The sequence below is a fragment of the Trichogramma pretiosum genome, unplaced genomic scaffold (assembly GCF_000599845.2).
Source record: "Trichogramma pretiosum strain Unisexual culture from Peru unplaced genomic scaffold, Tpre_2.0 scaffold45, whole genome shotgun sequence".
Taxonomy (NCBI): Eukaryota; Metazoa; Arthropoda; class Insecta; order Hymenoptera; family Trichogrammatidae; genus Trichogramma; species Trichogramma pretiosum.
In genome coordinates, this window is record NW_019641665.1 from 965,017 (window position 1) to 983,214 (window position 18,198).

General features: G+C 41.7%; 1 protein-coding gene across 8 annotated transcripts in view; it reads right to left on the reverse strand.

The window, feature by feature from the left end:
- Positions 1-1,152: 1,152 nt before the first annotated feature.
- Positions 1,153-18,198, reverse strand: part of LOC106649725 (rap1 GTPase-activating protein 1) — a 115,909-nt gene continuing 98,863 nt past the window's right edge. For all 8 annotated transcript variants that reach the window (XM_014367339.2, XM_014367332.2, XM_014367316.2 and 5 more), the window contains 6 exons: positions 9,941-10,261; positions 7,065-7,247; positions 5,237-5,754; positions 4,601-5,143; positions 3,944-4,499; positions 1,153-3,868 (listed from right to left, as the gene is read on the reverse strand). In XM_014367339.2, the coding sequence (XP_014222825.1) occupies positions 3,710-3,868; positions 3,944-4,499; positions 4,601-5,143; positions 5,237-5,754; positions 7,065-7,247; positions 9,941-10,261 (2,280 nt within the window). In that variant the 3' untranslated portion in view covers positions 1,153-3,709. The remainder of the gene's footprint in view (positions 3,869-3,943; positions 4,500-4,600; positions 5,144-5,236; positions 5,755-7,064; positions 7,248-9,940; positions 10,262-18,198) is intronic.

The following is an 18,198-nucleotide window of genomic DNA, read 5'->3' on the forward strand; positions in this document are numbered from 1 at the left end:
TCGTAGGGATGCTATGACCCCTGTGACTGGGTCATTACAAAGTCCATACCTTTTGATTGGAAAAAATGAGCATAATTTAAAACTCAGACTAGCGTCTGCCGCTCTCATTATCATTGAAAATTTCGAGAAGAGGCTACAGAATGGACCAAAGCGACGAATAAATATCATGACATTTTTCGCAAAGTACAAATTGTTGGAGAAATCGACGGATATTGTAAAATGTTGTTATGATAACGAGGAGTTCGTGAGAAAAGGTAAGGAGATAGTGATCACTCCAAGTCTGTCACTCTACGACCTGACCCGGCTAAACTCCGAAGAAGCGTAGAAACGACTCTCATTACACGGAATACTTCGAGTTCGCTTGCTCGAAAAAATTGTATGAGCTCCCAGAAGGGTATATTCAGGCTTGTTCTTTGCAAATGTGTCAAAAATATCGAGAGGATTTTTCCGGCAATGGATTCCTTCTTGAAGCTGACGTGTTACCAGTTGCCGATTCTTTGCTGCGAATCGATTTTCAAGCATCTAATGAATAAAGATTTAAGACTTATTTGCTTGGCGGCTAAAGTCCAAAAATTGCATCAACTTGTTCATTTTCTTAACTATTATGAAACAAAAACCAAAACGTTAAAATTTATGTCAGTGTAAGAATCATAATAATTGTTGCATTAATAACGTCTTAAAATTTTCCCAGAATCTATTTTTGCTACACAATGAGCGCTGTAATCGAAATAAGTAAAAGAAAAATTGAACAACAATTACTTACCACTTTATTGAGAAAAATGTTTAAAATAATCTATTTCTTCTTGTAATCCTTAACACCCTACTAGTGATAAAAAAATAAAATAAAATAATCACGTCGACTAAAACTGAACGAGTCGATAGATGTCTGAAGCGCAACATGATAAGACCGAGAAGGATAAATGTACAGATAAACTCTCATCCACTACAGAATGACATTGATCTTGAGTTATACATTCGTAAAAAAAATATGAATACAAATTAAATGTCAATAAGCAGCTCCTACAAATCGGTAATGCTTTACTATAGACTGTTAGACTATAAATAATAGTTCAATTACGAAAAGAAGTTGTTGGGATCAGAATCATTTAACTATTATATAATATGGAAGGAAATAAATAGATTCGTCGCGTCTTCTTTATAGACGAACTTTATTACTTATTTTTTTCGCCATAGAGTAGTCGTGCATTGAACTAAGAACAAAGAGTATGAACATTTATGCCAGACTTGTTAACATTCAAATTACTGATATTACATGTATGCCGATTTTGAGTTGTTTCATTTTTTTGTTGCTCATAGAGAGTGTGGGAAATGGCGTAACGGTCATTCAATCGTTTGAATTTCATAATTTTGTACATATATGTATTTTTGTTAATATAAAATATATATTTATATATATTATATAAGTTAATTCATATAGTCACAATAATCTGCTTTATCAATAATACACAGTATTCATAATCTTTTTATCTCCACAAATTTGAAATTTTTTTGCAACATCGAAATAGATTTTTCAATTTTTATACTTCCATCATCAATTTTTCAAGGCCAAAGTAGAAATCACACTAGGAGTGGTCAGTTTATAACCTACTATATACATTCATCATAGACCATCTATTGTTTAATTTTTTCTGTTTACATTATTTCTCAATAAATAACGATTAAGACCTCGGCGATATGTGGCACAAGACGTTTAACATAGCAAAGCGTGCTCAATTTTGTTCCATTTTCAACATCTCACCTTTGCATTTTGCTATTTACACTTATTCCGTTATTCTGTTAAAAAAATAATCGGTTACTTTGTTTTTTCGAGTCTTTTTAATAATTGGCATTTTTGAGACAGAAAAATAGTTTATTTCTCAAGAACATCACGCGCACAAGTTTTCACACATAAATTCTTAATTTTCCAAAAATCACGAGAATAAATGAACGTCCAGTTTGTCAGAAATGTCAATTATATATCTGTAAATCCATACAAAATATATTATGTAGTGTTGTAATAAAGTTTTTGCATAAAATTTTACAATGCATAGGCAGTGGTGGACATAGAAAAAGTTGTGTATTTTCATTCATCATTCGTTTTTTTGTCATTGTCATAGCTCTATTTAAATTTTTTTAAATTAAAATGTCAAATAATGTACAACTTGTACTTGTATCCTTTTTGATGAACTTGTTTACAGCATTTGTTTTTTCTCACAACAATTGTGCGCTAACTGCTTGTGCACCGAGTTTTTTTTAGCATTAGAATAGCACTCAAGTCTCAAGACAAGTTGGGAATGTAGAAATTAAAGAGCAACATTTCCTAATGAAATAAACTTTGGTATTTGTTATGCGTGAGTTAGTTCGCGATGAATTCGGTTTGGTGTTCGACTACACGTTAGAAATTTATGTACAAATATATTTTATTAAATATTTCTACAGGTAGAAAATACTATTTAGCATTTTAAAAAAATTTTAAAGATCGATTAAAATGCATAGCAATATAGAATAATGAACGAAAGTTAATGGAGTGTGACAAAAAGTGATTATGAGTGTAGAAAAATATTCAAGCAAGAATACTTAAACTAATAATGCTTGATGTTTAAAAATGAACTTTACTAAAAATATATATTAATATCGTAAATTAGCGACCTAAAAATTTTTTAAAAACAAATTTCACAATAATGACTGATAGAACAATATTTTTCTCTCTCTAAGACACATATTTCTACAATAACTATCTTCATAGAACTTATGAACTAAGAAATTTGGTAAAGCCAATATTAGCGACACGCGCTAAGAAATACTAATTGCATAATATGCAGTGCTCTATACATCACGATTAGTTTTTATACCATGTAACAACACACATGCATATTACATTGAGATGAAATTTTTAGTTCTTTTTTCACGTAACGATTGTTTTACATGCATATATTATGTTATTAAATATAATAGATCCTGCCTAAAATCGCATGTCTTACATAAATCTGTACGCTGCGCGAATGATCAAAAAAGTTAATAATAAAATAGCAAAAGTAAGTTAGGTAACACAATTGTACTAATACTTATAAAAAATGATGATTATCTTAGACAGTATATATGAAAATTAAAATAGAAAGAAAAACGCTAAATAAGCAGTAGCGCATAAATAATCTTACGATTAGTTATACCTGCTAAGAAACTGAGTCGTGTACGTGCATGTTTAACTAGCTACTTAACATACATAAGAATATTATCGTGCTCTTTTTTCTTGTAATATCTAAAAAACTCTCAAAACCGTTTTTCTCGTTATTCTACGTTAACTTAGATTTTGTGTTATCTTCCTTTCTTTTGCTTTTCTATACATTGACTACAAGAAAAGAGGGATAAACTTATTAACAATATAAATATTATCATCATCTATACACAATACTTTCCAAATACAACTTGCTCGTTCAAGTTCGGCTACACGTAGTATATATAATAGGTTCTATACATATATATGCGTGTGTATGTATACTCTCACAGTCACAGAAAATTTTCGCATTTCGATTCCGCAAATCGAATATCGTGGCGAAGTGTTTAATATTCAGAAGACAGAGTTTTCGAACGATTCTCTTCTACGTACGGATAACAATAGATATAGATGTCTTATTTTTTTCTTATACGTAAATAATAATCATCAAGGCTGCTCGTCCGAGGCAGGAAGAGCAACCCATAGTTCCTTTTCTCATACCGTCGAGGACTGCTGATTATTGTTGTCATGTGTTATACTTCCGCAATCCTTAAGCATAGCTCTTAGTCGTAAAATTTCTTTCGTGGCATCGGCCAGATCCGACTGCAGCTGCAGCTCCTTCTCTCGCAGACGCTTTATGTCTCGTTGACACGACTGTAAGTAAAACGAAGTGTAAGCAATATAAAAGAGCGGAGGAGGTGGCAGCAATCAAAGACATGCAAAACCTACCACATTCTGTCTCAACAAGTCCAGCTTGTCACATTTGAGTCTTGTAACTTCCTGTCTGAGATTCTCGGCCTCGACGCAAGTAGCCGTACTGCTTACGGCTAAACCAGCCTCTTTGCTCTTGCTCTCGTGATGATGTGTCGTATCGGCCGAACTTATGCTCTCTAGACCCGTGTCGCTGTCAGGATACGCAACTTGGTCGAGTTCTAGCTCGCTGTTGAGCGAGCTGTCATCGCTCTCGGATATGACTCGCTGTTGTTGCTGTTGCTGCTGGCTCGGGTCCTGCTGCAACTGCAGTTGTGATTGACGCTGACGACGATGATGGTGGTGATGATAGTTGATATCGTGGCTTATCAACAGTCTCGACTTGTCCATTATCATGGTTGACTGAGTGCTGCTGCTGTTACTGCAGTCGGCGCCGTTTAGCGAAGCCGTTTCACGCTTATCGACCTCGCCGATGTCTTGGTGGACGGTAGTCAGGCTGCTGCTGTCTTGATTGTCGGTATTCGATAGGCTGCTGTCTTGACTGCCCAAGCTTGGACTATTACGGTCGGAATCCCTGTTGGAGGCAAATCAGAATTGTAAAATGGAATAATTTATTATATATACAAAGTTGGGCAACGTAAATTTTTACAAATTGAATGTAAGCAAAGTACCCACCTTCTAATCGTGAGTTCCGGTGACCCCAGCGGACTGCTCGGCTCAACATTGTTACTGGCCGTATTTCTTTTGCTCAATTTACCGCCGGTAGATTGTCGATTGCTCGGTGGGCTCGGTTCCAGTGGCTGACTCTTCTTGGACAACTGCTGGGGTACGCTCTCGGTCGAGGCGTTGCGCACCCGGGATATGAGGGCCTTGCGCACCGTGTCGATGAAGCGCGAGCCGCTCGAGCCCGAGGCCGAGACGTCGCTGGTCGTCGGACTGACCGGAACGGCAACGTTGTTCGTCTGTTGAATACTGTTGACACCGAGAAACTCGTTGGTCTTCTGCTGCAGCTCCTCGCTCAAGGACTCCAGGAGCGCCGATCGCGTTCGCAGCTCCAATTTGGAGAACTTCTCGGCCTTGTAAGCGGCGTTCTCGGCATTCACCAGCTTTGTCAGGAGAAACTCTTTGAACTCGACGCCTCTCATGAAGACCGACGGTGTCGGCAACTGCGGTCCGAACCATGGCACGTCGTCTCGAGCTGTGATGCTCACCTTGTACCTAAATGCAAAATACACGAAGCGTTAGGAAAAAAAACATTCTAGGCGTCTGTGTCAAAATATAAGCTATTCGGGTCGCATATCGATGCCTCACCTTGTGTTCGGCGTACAAGGATCGATCGGCTGGACAACGATGAAGGCGTGCAAAAAGTGGCTGGCTATCATGTCGGGGCTGAAGGGCGTCGCCTCCTCCTGGAATATGACGGCGACGATGTCGTTGCCGATGTGTCGCTTGCGCTGCAGCTGCTGGGCGTCGCCGGGGCTGTAGGGCAGCAGCGAGGCCACGTGAAAGAGGACCTCTCGGCCGCGGAAGACCTCGTAGACCGCCGTGTCGCCGGTCTGTCCGTGACGGGTGTCCAGGCCGCCGCGATATCCCTTGTGATCCTTGAGGTCGATGCGCTGGCCCAGCAGGTCGAGGAACTCCTGGAAGGCCGGAGTGATCTGGCGGTTTCCAAAGAGCTGCTCCTCGGTCACTTGGCGCGCTCGCTGATGAAGCACGCCGAACTTGAAGCGCGAAACCAGGGCGTGCTCGTCGTAGCGCGCTATGAGGGTGCCGGCGCCCGAGCAGGCCACCGGCATCAGCGACGCCACGTTCAGGGTGTCGTTCACGGCCTGCAATACAGACGAGTTTTATTATATACTTCTCCACTGATCAGAAACCCGTAGGGGTGTCGTCTGGATTAGAGCATATATTTCAAGAAGCGCAAAGACAGCTCGCACGCCCAGCAACGAGAGCATAAAAAGTAGCTAATCAAGGAAATTACAGAGCGAGCCCTACCTCTCGAAGAAAAAAATATATCTCATCGCGCGCCTTTCCCCGTCCTACATATACATTATTCATTATAGCTTCCAAGTTGCTGTGATTGCGATTTTCTTTTTCCCCTTGCAGAGGTGCGCGCGTGTATAAGTGACCATCCTAGTTCTGTCCGAATAGCACGATGGAAATGTGTAAATTACGTAATATCGTTGCAGTCGCAGAAGAGGCGTAGTACACGCGGTAATTATCGCTTTCCAGCCTTTTTTTTCGTCGAGATAATTCGAACGCACGCGCGACGTCGAGGAATAGAAAAACTACAGTAATTAAAAAATCATAACAAAGAACAAAAATTCGCCGTACGTAAAGAGACCGTGCGTGGGCTTTTCAGCTTTAATTCCTGATATTATAAATAAACAACAAGTTGAATTATTTATGCTGTTTTGTTCATACGAGCGAACAACGTTACGGTTAAAGCAAACTTGAACAAATTTCAACGGGTATACGGAGTATATTTTTTCATCCACCAAACTCAATTGTCATTTGCGAAAATGAGTTGACGCGCTTAATTAGCTGATTTTGAAGAGAAAAAAACAAAGAGCTCGAAACGACAAAATAAAGCGGACAAAGCGAGCGACTCGCAAAGATTAACTTAATTGGATTAAATAACGTCGTCCGTGCCCACGTCGAAGAGAGAAAGAGAGAGCTACTGCCGCTGCGCGCGCGCGCGACAGCTTTTGACAACAGTCGTGCATAAAACGAAATAATTAAACGTTTATTTATTCTTCCTCTCGAACGTTTCTTTAGCGAGTACAGCCCGAGCAAGTACAAAGATTTTAATTTTAATTACTTTAGCAAAATTTCGAGAAACTATACAATTTCCCCTTGTTTTTTCATACTACATGTGCGTTACGAGGAGGGAGGAGAGTGAGTGCGTATTTCAAGGCTTGCTATAAGTACGCAACCGAAAAGCGGCTGCATAATCTCTTTTTTTCCGGAGCGTGAATAGGAAGATTAACGCGGTGTAATGGCCACTCGTTGCTTATATATTTTCTTGCACGCTCGATGAGCAGATGCTTATCAATTGAGATGCGCGTATATTTATAATAGGTGCAGGAGGGCTCGGAGCGCAGGGGCGCTCAACAGAACATAAGCGCTGGAATCTTACCTTGACCATCTTGACGGGCGACGGATTGGGCCCCAAGGTGGCAGCTGGCACCAGCTCGTGCGACGTGCCGGCGCGGAGGCGCAGCAGCACCCGCCAATGCTCCTGTCCGGCGACGCTCTCGGCCTTTATCGACACCAGCACCGGTCCGTTCTCCGAGTCGCGTCCCACCAGATTCATGTGTTCCTGCAAACGAGAAAATATGAAATTAGAGCTGGGCATGATTCATCGCTAGGAAATATGGCTATTTATCGCTGCTCGCAACGACCGAGCGCGATCGAGGCTCAATATAGTACGGGCGCAGGCATTATTATGGCGTATCCCTTTTCATATAGATTTACGATCTCGATAACCCGAATAAGGTTGCGCGCGCGACTGTGTGTGCGTGCGTAAATTGAGAGTGTACTCATTTGAGGCTCGAGCCGCCGCCACCGCCGTGCCCTGAGCAAATATGTATCACTGCACAAATTGACTTTAATAATCCGCTGGTTTAACACATTTTTTCGTCTGCACGCAGCCGCGCGCGCGTTTATGCAAACAGCCGCGACACGACGAGGTCGGCTCGCTCATATGAAAAACATACATGTATACAATAATATTGTGCGCGAGCGTCTCATAAACACGAGAAAAGTATTATTATATATCGATTACGTAAGCCTACACTTCTCGTAACTGCGCGAATTAACAAACGAGCCAGATCGCATATACGCTGATCATGTATGTGACTGTGCTTTCTCTCTTTTTCTCTCTCTTTATTTATCGTACAGCTGTGTGCTAGCCAGTTGAGCACTATATGCATATACTTTTTCACGAGCATGTCCGCGTCGTTATGATGAATCGTTCCCTCCTTTTTTCCTTGTTCTTTTTTTCTCTTTCTTTTTTTCAACGTGCACGCAATGTACCCTAGCTCGGAGTAATAATCTTAACGGAAGTTCTTATATAGCTATAACAGGTACGATAACGAGCCGAGGTGCATGTAGAAAAGAAAAAAAAACGTGCAACGACATTTTCACGATAAGACGCGCAAAGCTGGCTCGAAAATTTTTTACTCCTTCGATCGCCGTTGCACAATGGTGCACCTCCGTATATGTATGTATGCGTATAAGTCGTTAAAAATAAGAGCTAAGAAATTTTTGCAGCTTTGGAGAATCGATTGAAGATGTAACTAGACGATTTCCATCGTCGCGCGGATTCGTTTCATCGCTTACGCGTCGACGGACGTATATATATAAAAGTCATACATGTCGATCTGACGACGGTGACTGTTTTTTTTCTTTTACCGCGTCGATGAGCGAATAAAGCTTTGAGTGAAAATATTTAAGCTTGTTCTCAATTAGAGCCTGCCTCAGATAATGTGACAAGTCGTCCGAGGGGCGAAACTTGGGTTCGAAACGCGCGCCCGACTACTTTTTTCTTTTATCGACAAAACTTTTTTTTTTTAATCATCTTCATAATAGAAGCGTATAGTCTCGAGCACTTATAGCTTCTAACGTTTCGCCGGGCGCTTATAAATCATGCATGAAAATATCGACTTTATGTACAGCTGAGAGAATCTAATCGAGTGTAAAAAGTGCGAAACTCGATCATCGCGCGCTGCACACGTGCTGCTGCTGATGCTGTTGCCTCTCATCGCATTAACGTACAAGTTGCAGTAGCCACTTGCTCTCAGAGCGATAATTAAAAAAAAAAGTAGAAAAAGACGTAAGCATTATACAGCGCGAAGGATCGATCGATCGACGAGGGGGTACATTATGCAACTACTCAAGAAGACGAGACGAATTTAATGTATCTTGTGTACGCAATCGTTGGTCGCGCGCGCGCGCGTCCAGGATATAAAGTTACAGCGAATCGATAATGTTCCAGCCAAGTGTGTATGAGTACTTGTGTATATATCCTACGTATGTATGTATGTATAATGTATATTAGGCTCGAGTTACTCTTTTTCTCTCTCGCCAATGCGTTGGTTGGCCGGCTCGAAAAAGCCGCGAGTTCGCAAGCGAGTTTTCAAGACCTCATGAGAATAAACGTTTCGTCGGGTGGAAAAAAAATACCGTGGCGAGATATAGAGAGTTTTCAGCTCCGACATTTTGTTCGCACATGCTTGCGTAATAGCACAAGCAAAGCCTCGCGGTATCGCCTGGATAATTTTGCAAATGTGTTGCCGTTAAATGTATCGCTGCGCGACTCGACGGACAGCTAAGAATAGCATTTTAATATATGTTTTTTTCTTTATTTAAAGAAAGCGAAATTTGGAAAAAGCTCTGAACGACAGCTCGATTAGACGCGCAGGCAATTTCAAATGTATGTTAGCGGCACCACTACAACGTGCACTTTTCTGCAGACGTGAGAATATTCCCACTCCCACGCCCTGCTGCTCTGCAAAAATGTACGAGTCTCTGCCAGCGATCCTGCGAGACAATCCTTAACTCGTCCGGAAATGGTCGCGCGAGAACATTTTCAAAGTTCAATGTCGAGCGTGCACCTTTCGAAAATTGTACCAGCATCGTACCGTCTGCAAAAAACATATAAACTGCACATATTCCTCGGGTAACGACACATACTCGACTTGTCGCCGTCGATTGGATGTATTACATTCTTGGGTATAATAGTGAAACGATATAACATGATTGTCCCGAGGCCTCCACGATCGAGAGAGAGAAAAAAAAAGAACGACACGATTGTGTATCGAGTCAATAACGTATTATGAGCTTGACGAGCAGCAACACGTTACGATCTGAGAAAAAAACGTTTCCACGTGATAGTGGTAATTGTATTTCAGGATAAAAAACGTACACGAATTCAATGAATCACGCAGAAATTATTCGTCGCGTACTGTAAATCGCTAAAGCGAGCTTCAACTCTTATCGATGGCAACGTACCCTGCCAACGAAGAACCTCCTGTAGCACTTGGCCGTGTCGTCCTGGTCGATGGTCGGCTGCCAAGTGGGGTAGGGCAACTGGACTCTGCCGGAGGCGTCGACGTTGTGCGCGTGTTCGGTGCCATCGGTCCAGTAGCCGGCCGGTGTGACGACCATCGGCGGTGGCTGCGACGTCGCCAGGGACTGCTGCAGGGCCGCGTCCATCAGGGCACGGCCCACCGGTGACTCACCGATCGGCGACGGCACCGGCGTCGGTGTGCACGTCGATGGCTGCGTTTGCTGCTGAGAGCCAGGAATGCTGTTGCGCTCGTCCCGAGACGTCTGTGGAAATGTAAAAGAAAATCTGTTTAATCGATATTCTAAAAAGAACGTCTCAAGTTCGATGTATATATGATAGCTGCAAAGGCCGTAAAACGACTCTTTGGCTCACAGCAGGTATTCATGCGTTTATGTTGTATATAAAAATATCGAGCGCGAGTAGTAAAAATAAAAAAGCCGTCGAGAGGATGTAAAAACTTGATTCAAGTGGAGTATAACAGTTTTCTGCAATTGCTGCTATGACGAGTGCGCAGTGTTTATTTCTCCGCTCGTATTCTTCTCTGGGGCAATGAAAGCTACCGACCATGTTAAGAATAACTGTATATATGCGTCTGTCTTTGTGATAATAGCGCTACCAGTTGAGTGTCAATGATTACGGGATCTTTTATATACGGCGCGTCAATGCCCTTTTTTGGGCGGAACGTCACGTTTTCGGCTCGACTGTATGGCTAAAAATGAGCAAAACTCCATAAAATGTAGCGAGGACCGTCGTATCAATCCGGTCGTTATTCGTCCGTATTATTTTCGTATTTTATTGAGCTTACGCGAGCTCCTGCGTATTCTTTCGTATGCAAATATATAGAATAGGATAGGAGAGGAGAGAGAGAGAGAGAGAGAGAGAGAGAGAAAAAGAAAAAAATAAAACGGAAAGAGGGGTGGCGTGCTCGCAGGTGTTCCTTCCGGCACATAGAGCTACTGTGTACAGACACCTGCTCGGCAAAAAATTGCTAACGAATTTACCATATGCTCCCGGAGTGCGTCATACGTCGGAGCGTATCGTTTAATGTATGCGACGAATACTTTTTGTATACCGAAACTCCGCAGGATTATTTTGAAATCATTTTGCATGCTGGTGTTATAGATCGACGCTTGAATTTAACGACTTTTTTTCAAACTGACTCTTTTATTGGCTGAAGCGTAAAAAATGTCTTACAGGTATTTCAGTATTTTAAACTTCGTTCATCATATTTCTTCCCGGGCATAAATTGAAAATTTAAATCTCGTAGTTGATAACATTTTTTATTATAATTTCATTTTCACTCAAATTTTCTTATCTGCAAATATACGAGTAACAGTTACAACTTTCTAAACCTTGAGCAAGTTTCATTAGAAAAAAAAAATTGAAAAAAATAAACTATTGCAATACATTTATCTGCATGCATTTTTCCCATAGTATATCAAATGTAATATAGAAAGCTCTAGATATTTTGCATAGTATATATTTTAGAAGGAAAATTCTGAGGAGCTATTCTCTGGAGAAAGATTATAATTGAAGATTTTCTTTGAAATGAAATCATAAAAAAAATCATTGATCGAGCCGAGGCTAAATCATTGCTCATTGCAAATGTTCTCGGCTCGATATTTTTTGCGATTTTCTCCGGTCGAACGAGTTTATCATCGGCGCAAGTACAAACGGCCCGACCTAATCTCATTTTCTCGTCCATTTCAAGATCAATCGTTCTCCTTTCTTTTCCCGATCTGCTTTGGCACGAAATTGCCTCGATAGTGGATATACGAAAAAGGAGGGGAGCACCCGCAACGAAGCTCGCTATAAGACACACGAAAAATAAAGGCAAACACATGCGACCCGAGAGAAGCTAAATAAAGTTATACGCTCGTGTGTGTTTTCTAAAAAAAATATTTCCTCAACGAGCCGTGATCGCGGCTAAGCTATAACCTTGGAACAAGAAAACAAGCTACAAAGTTCGCGGTGTAGGTACGTTATATAGCCAAGCTATATACGCGCTATTAATATAGATCGGCAATCGTCAGTCTCACCACGTAGTCGCGCTGCTCTCTGTACGCGCGCGCGAGCACGCTGGGGTCCATGATGATGATGATAATAGAAGTACAAGAGCAGGACGAGGTTGAAGTTTTCCTATTCTCTAGAGGCTCTCTTGAGTTTCGCATTGACATAGTCCGCGTCTGGTTTCGGAATGCAAAATCAAACCTGACGTAATGTATAATGGAAAAAAAACGAGCTAGCATCATATTCCCGGGATAAATTTTTCCAACGTCCATACGTGAGAAATTGTTGTCTCCGTGCTCTGCTTCGCTCATTATGAGTAATGGCTATTATGCAGCAACACCAACAGTTCCCGTGTGCATATAGACCATCATTACGTAAATCGAGTTTACACACATTTGTTACAGCTATTAATCCATAATAGAGGCGCGCGCTCGACGATCGATATTGTTAGGAGCTATAATTGATCCATTTTTTTGTCCCGTAAAATATCGCTCCTATTGAATTATGCTCATTGGCTGGCTGACGCGTTAATTTCGTAATCGGTGAACAATATTTTCTAACGACGATAATAATCGACCGGCCGGGCGTGCGTAAGCTTATACGATCCGTTTCAATAAATTTCTATATAGTCGAGCGACGAGCTCGCCTTCGTTGCATAAATGATACTTGCCTCCCACGTGCGCGACATTCGGAATTTATAACTATACATACATTTTACAAAGTTACTTGCCTATGAACCTGCTCTACACAATTAACCTGCTGTACATTATTATATACAGACAAAATGCAAGTGCTGATGCTTTTTTTTTCTTTTTCTTCCAAAGACATATACACTCGGCAACAAAATTATCGCAACAAAAAAATTCATCGAAATTTTGTCGATTTTCAAATGCTTCTATCTTGGGCTAGATTTATCGTATCGACACGCTTTTTTTTTTAATTTCTTGGAAATTTTGTCCTCTTTAAATCCATATAAATTAAGATAAGATTTGAGTTAATGTTGAGTTACCAGTAGTATTTGAGCGTGACCCTAAAAATTACTGAAAAAAAAATGACTGTTTGAACGTGTACCAGTACCACAGTGATTTTTTTATCGAAATCCAACATACACCATCGCAAAGTGCTCTTTTCAACGAGTAATTTAAAAAAAAAAAGACCTCTCTACGATTTTTTTAACGCCCTGTAGGTCGATTTGAAGATACCATTTAAAGTACGTAAAATCCCCCGTTTACTTGAAATCAAGACGATTTTCTGGGCATTATGCGTACATAAACCGTACCTTCAAATCGACCTACAGGGCGTTAAAAAAATCGTAGAGAGGTCTTTTTTTTTTTTAAATTACTCGTTGAAAAGAGCACTTTGCGATGGTGTATGTTAGATTTCGATAAAAAAATCACTGTGGTACTGGTACACGTTCAAACAGTCATTTTTTTTCAGTAATTTTTAGGGTCACGCTCAAATACTACTGGTAACTCAACATTAACTCGAATCTTATCTTAATTTATATGGATTTAAAGGGGACAAAATTTCCAAGAAATTAAAAAAAAAGCGTGTCGATACGATAAATCTAGCCCAAGATAGAAGCATTTGAAAATCGACAAAATTTCGATGAATTTTTTTGTTGCGATAATTTTGTTGCCGAGTGTAGTTTCGGAATGTAGGTTATTTATGCGCGCTACTTTCCGCGTTATGTGCATATATATCACATGCGGCATACACCTTATACATCGCACGAGCTGCAGCAGTAGCAGTCGAGAGTTTCTAATGAATAGAAGTCAAGAAAGTCCGCTATGAGAAGTTGCGCGACGACGAGCGACGACGTCTTATTGCGCTATATAAACGGTAAAAAGCCGCGAGCATATTTTCTTTAGAAAAAAATTTGAAATTAAAATCTAGGGTTTCACGGTGCAGGGGCAACAATTTTTTTTCGGCCAGCGACGACGACTACGACGACGAGGACTCATCGTCGTAATTACAATTAACGAGGAGCTGCCTCGTGTAACCCGATGATGTTCTCGGAACGAAGCCACGAGATGACACTCGAACGCACACATTTGACGCGCTCGTTATAGAAGCAGCGATGACACTTGCAGCCACCCACGCCATGATACGCTGTCGCTGCGTGTATTTACATTTCGATTAAGGTCACGGGTGTACATGTGTGCGCGGCTGGCTATAATACCGCGCCCCTCTGTGCACTCGCGCGCTTACATCTTCTTTCATTTCGTTAGATACGTTTCCCGCGCTTGTGCATTATCGAAATGAGTCAGGCCATGCGCGCAATCTTCCTGCACATCGCCATCCAGGTGGGAATAAAGTTTTAAAATTATATCTGAAATTCCGATGGGTACGACAAAAAATAAGGATGAATGTGACGTCTGCGTGTATCCTTGAAACGCGCCGTTGTCCTTACGAACGGATGGCTTATCCTCGAGTGACAGCGGATGACAATAGGTCAAAAATACACGACTTTTGTTTTTTTTCCCCTTGCCTCTTTCTCTCTCTATCTCACTCTTCTGAAGCTGAGAGAGACGGAGAGAGACCAACATAATGGCAGGAAACGAGTGTGCGTATATGTGTGCTGCATGGCTCGAGGCGCACACGCTTATGTGCGTCGTATTATATTAGCACATATTGTGTCTCCTGCACACGAACACACACACAGACGCATGTATGGCACTTCGGACTCGACGAATAAATTATACATCGGGCGCGTTGGAGAAGGAGGCTCGCGAGAGTTATTTATAGACCAGCGCCAGTGTGTGTGGGTTAAAACAACTCTGAAAATTTCGAGTAAGCTGTAAAAAGCACAGCTAGCTGCTGCAGAAAACGATCCGAAATCGACGATACTATACAATAATAAGCTTTGCGATCACGTATCTGCCGCGCACAGCACAAGAGAGACGATCGCGAGCGAGCGTCATAGCCTATCGTTGCCTTTTTCCTCTTCTTCTGTCTCGTCGCTTGGCACGTGTTGCGTTTGTTAAAAACGCCACTATAATCGTTTGTGTGCATGTATGTGTACGGCTGTGTTTGTGTTTGTGTATGTGTTTGCAATTTTTTGCGCGTAAGCAAAATGTCGAAGAAAAAGAATTTCAAGAGCCAGAAATATACTCGAGTTGGGTAGCGGAGCTTTTATATAAAAGAGAGCGCGTCGCACGATGGGGCGTTTTCTGGGGAAATTGTTCGGAGACGTTTTGGGCGCTTGCCAACGCGCCTACAGAACGGGGGAGACCCCAGAAGAAGAAGAAAGAAGAGTTGGAGGAGGAGAAGGAAGCAAAAAAAAATTATTTTATTTTTGGCTATATTTGAAAGGACGCAAAATCCAAGTACTCTCTAAAAGCTCAAAGGCTCGAGCTGCACAGACAATATGTACAGCTTATAAGCGAAGGAACGAAAAAAAATGATAATAATAATATTCATATGGGGTCATTGTCGTCTAATTTTTAAAGACAGCACTTTGCAGTCGCGGTAATGACATCGAATAAAAATGCCCCAGCGTCGCGAAGCGTTTACTCGCGCGCGCGAGCAAAGAGAGAGAGAGAGAGATTTTTAAGCGACTCTTGACAAAGACGCTAGCTTATATACATTACGCTATTTCGGTCGTTCAAAGCCCAACAGAGCGCATTAACATGCCGCTCTCATAACGTTACAGTGTATAGGCGTTTACACTCGAGCAAAAGAATTTCGTGAAAAAAGCTTGGCGGCGCGGACGAGGTAAACAGTGCAGCGCGGCTTTAATTGAATCGAAAATTGAGGCCCCCGTTTTGATTAGCGCGAGTCGCGCTGAGATGCTTAATTATGTAAGACTCGGAATCGTTTAATAATCGCGCACTTGCCAAGCCTGCACACAGATTTATATCTCTTTCTTTCTTATTTTCATTATGGAATTTTCAAACTAAATGCGCCTGGCTGCATCAATTAACAAAAGTAAGAGACTGCCGTTTTTACCAAGCGAGACAATGACTGCGCAAACTACTGCATGGTAAATTAATATCGTCGCCAAGGAGAATTAAAGTTAAAAAATCCTTTCTGGAACTTTGCACGAATGTCTATGCAGAACGTATTTGAGCCCGAGTGTAACTGGCCTCTTACTTTAAGGTATACGTGTTACCTTTCACATATACATACACCGAGGCATACGGTTGACCCCGAAGTTCGAACTTTCGCTCCGTTAGCATACCGTTGGTGGTGGTGAGCGCTAAAAGCCTGAGGTGTATAACACGGAAAGCAAATAGTACATATATACCCGCGGCACCAAACTGTACATTAACAACGCGTACATGCAAGATTTTTCGGCCTAGTCGCCTCGTAATTTGCGGATGTACATTACACGAAAACCAAGCAAGTGTGGTATTTCGATCGATCACGCCGGATGCGAAACTATCGTGACGAGCTAATTCTTCCTCATAATCACTCGATTGTCGGACTTGTTGAAAAGGGTTGAGAGCAAGGTTTGATTGATTCAATCAGCTATTCGAGTTTTTGTAATTTTTGGCCTCGTGCCAGTTGAGTTCGCATCATCGCATAGACAAAGCCTTCGAAATAATTGGTATTATATGGCGTTATCGGCCAACTATCTTAGAGCATTGAAAATCTCCGAAAGGAGAACAAAGCAAAGTACACGGTAATATTTCGTGACGCGCTACTGCTTGACGACCGAAAATCACGCCCTTTCCATACATAATGCACGCCACAAAGATAAACCAGTTCTTGCCAAGTCAGAGGGAAAAATGGATATTCTGCGCGACTCGAGCGTCTCGATGTTCCGGGAGAAAAGAAATTGTCGAAGTGAGTCATCGCTCTACGTAGATGTGTGCATGTGTGTGTACATAGAAGCCAGAAGGAATATACGCGCAACTATATTTTTTCAGAGGGGAAGACCGTTTTGTCTAGACAAGACCCTTTTTCCTATACCGTATAGTTGCACCAGTATCTGAATTGAATTTTTCCAAGTGAAATATTAGCCTTAAAGGGAAAGTTTTGTGTTGTGTGGCGAAAGCTAAATTTCCACGTGAACTTTGAGAGTATAAATAGAAAAAGTGAAAAAAAAGGAAAAAACGAGGAAGGATCGTAAAGCGTCTGATTGAACGTGTGCGCAAACGGATGATAAAATCATCCGAGCGTGAGCGATGCGTTCTAATTTCGCTTTTTGCCAGTGTGGAACCAAGCCAAATTGGAAACTTTTCTCGCTGCACGTCCGAGACCCGAAGCGCGCGAGACTGTTTATCTTGATTGTCCGAAAGGTAATTTTCCTCCCGGATTTTCATCGACCGGACATTGACGTCTTGACTAGCTCGTATAATATTAATTACCCGAGTTGCTTGCGTTTATGCGAATGCACTTTACATGTATTTCGTGCCAGAACGTGCGTTTGCGCACGTGTAATTATATATGCGCTGCTCGGCGCGCGTCAGGCTCGCTCCGCGAAACCCTAAGCACGTAGAAACCTGTCAAGGGTAACGCATATACAGCGAGCTCGCCAGCTCGAATGATGCAGCTCGCGAGGATGATTCATGCTGCTCGCACGAGCTCGTTTTTAATTTCAACGATATTTTTCTCGATTATGGCCGCGGAATTGAAACCGACTCATATCGGACCAGCTCTCGTTCGTACGTGTATTATTTTTTTTATGTAATTTCTGCGCAGGTGAGCATGATGTAACGATTTTGCGATATAGACGGATGTGCTCGAGATAACGTTGACAAAGAAAAAAATATTTCACCGAAAGAGGTCGTGGCCAATGAATGGAGAAAGCCAACGATCATATATAATATATTTATACGTGTGTGCAAAGTTCGTTTTGTGTATTACAATATTGTGTCTCGGCTGCCATCCGTAAAAAAGTCACGAGTGCGCGCTCGACCGTATCGAATTAAACGTGAGGCTCGAACTTCTATCGTATTTCGATTTGAAAACAACGATTTCCTCTCCCTCTCGCCTCTCTCTGGCTCATTCGATTGTTTCGCAACTCCAACGTTGGACGGGCTTTTTATGTTTGTATGCGCATGAGCGTTTATGTCTCGAGTGTGGAGTAAGGACAATAAATGCACACGCGTGCCTTGGAAATCGAATAAACGAGCTGTGCTTGAAAAATCCTAGAGCCGAATTATGAAACTAGGGAAGAAAAATGCACGAGCAGACGGTCATTCAACTTACAACGTCGCGCACTCTTTCATGTAGTTGAAAA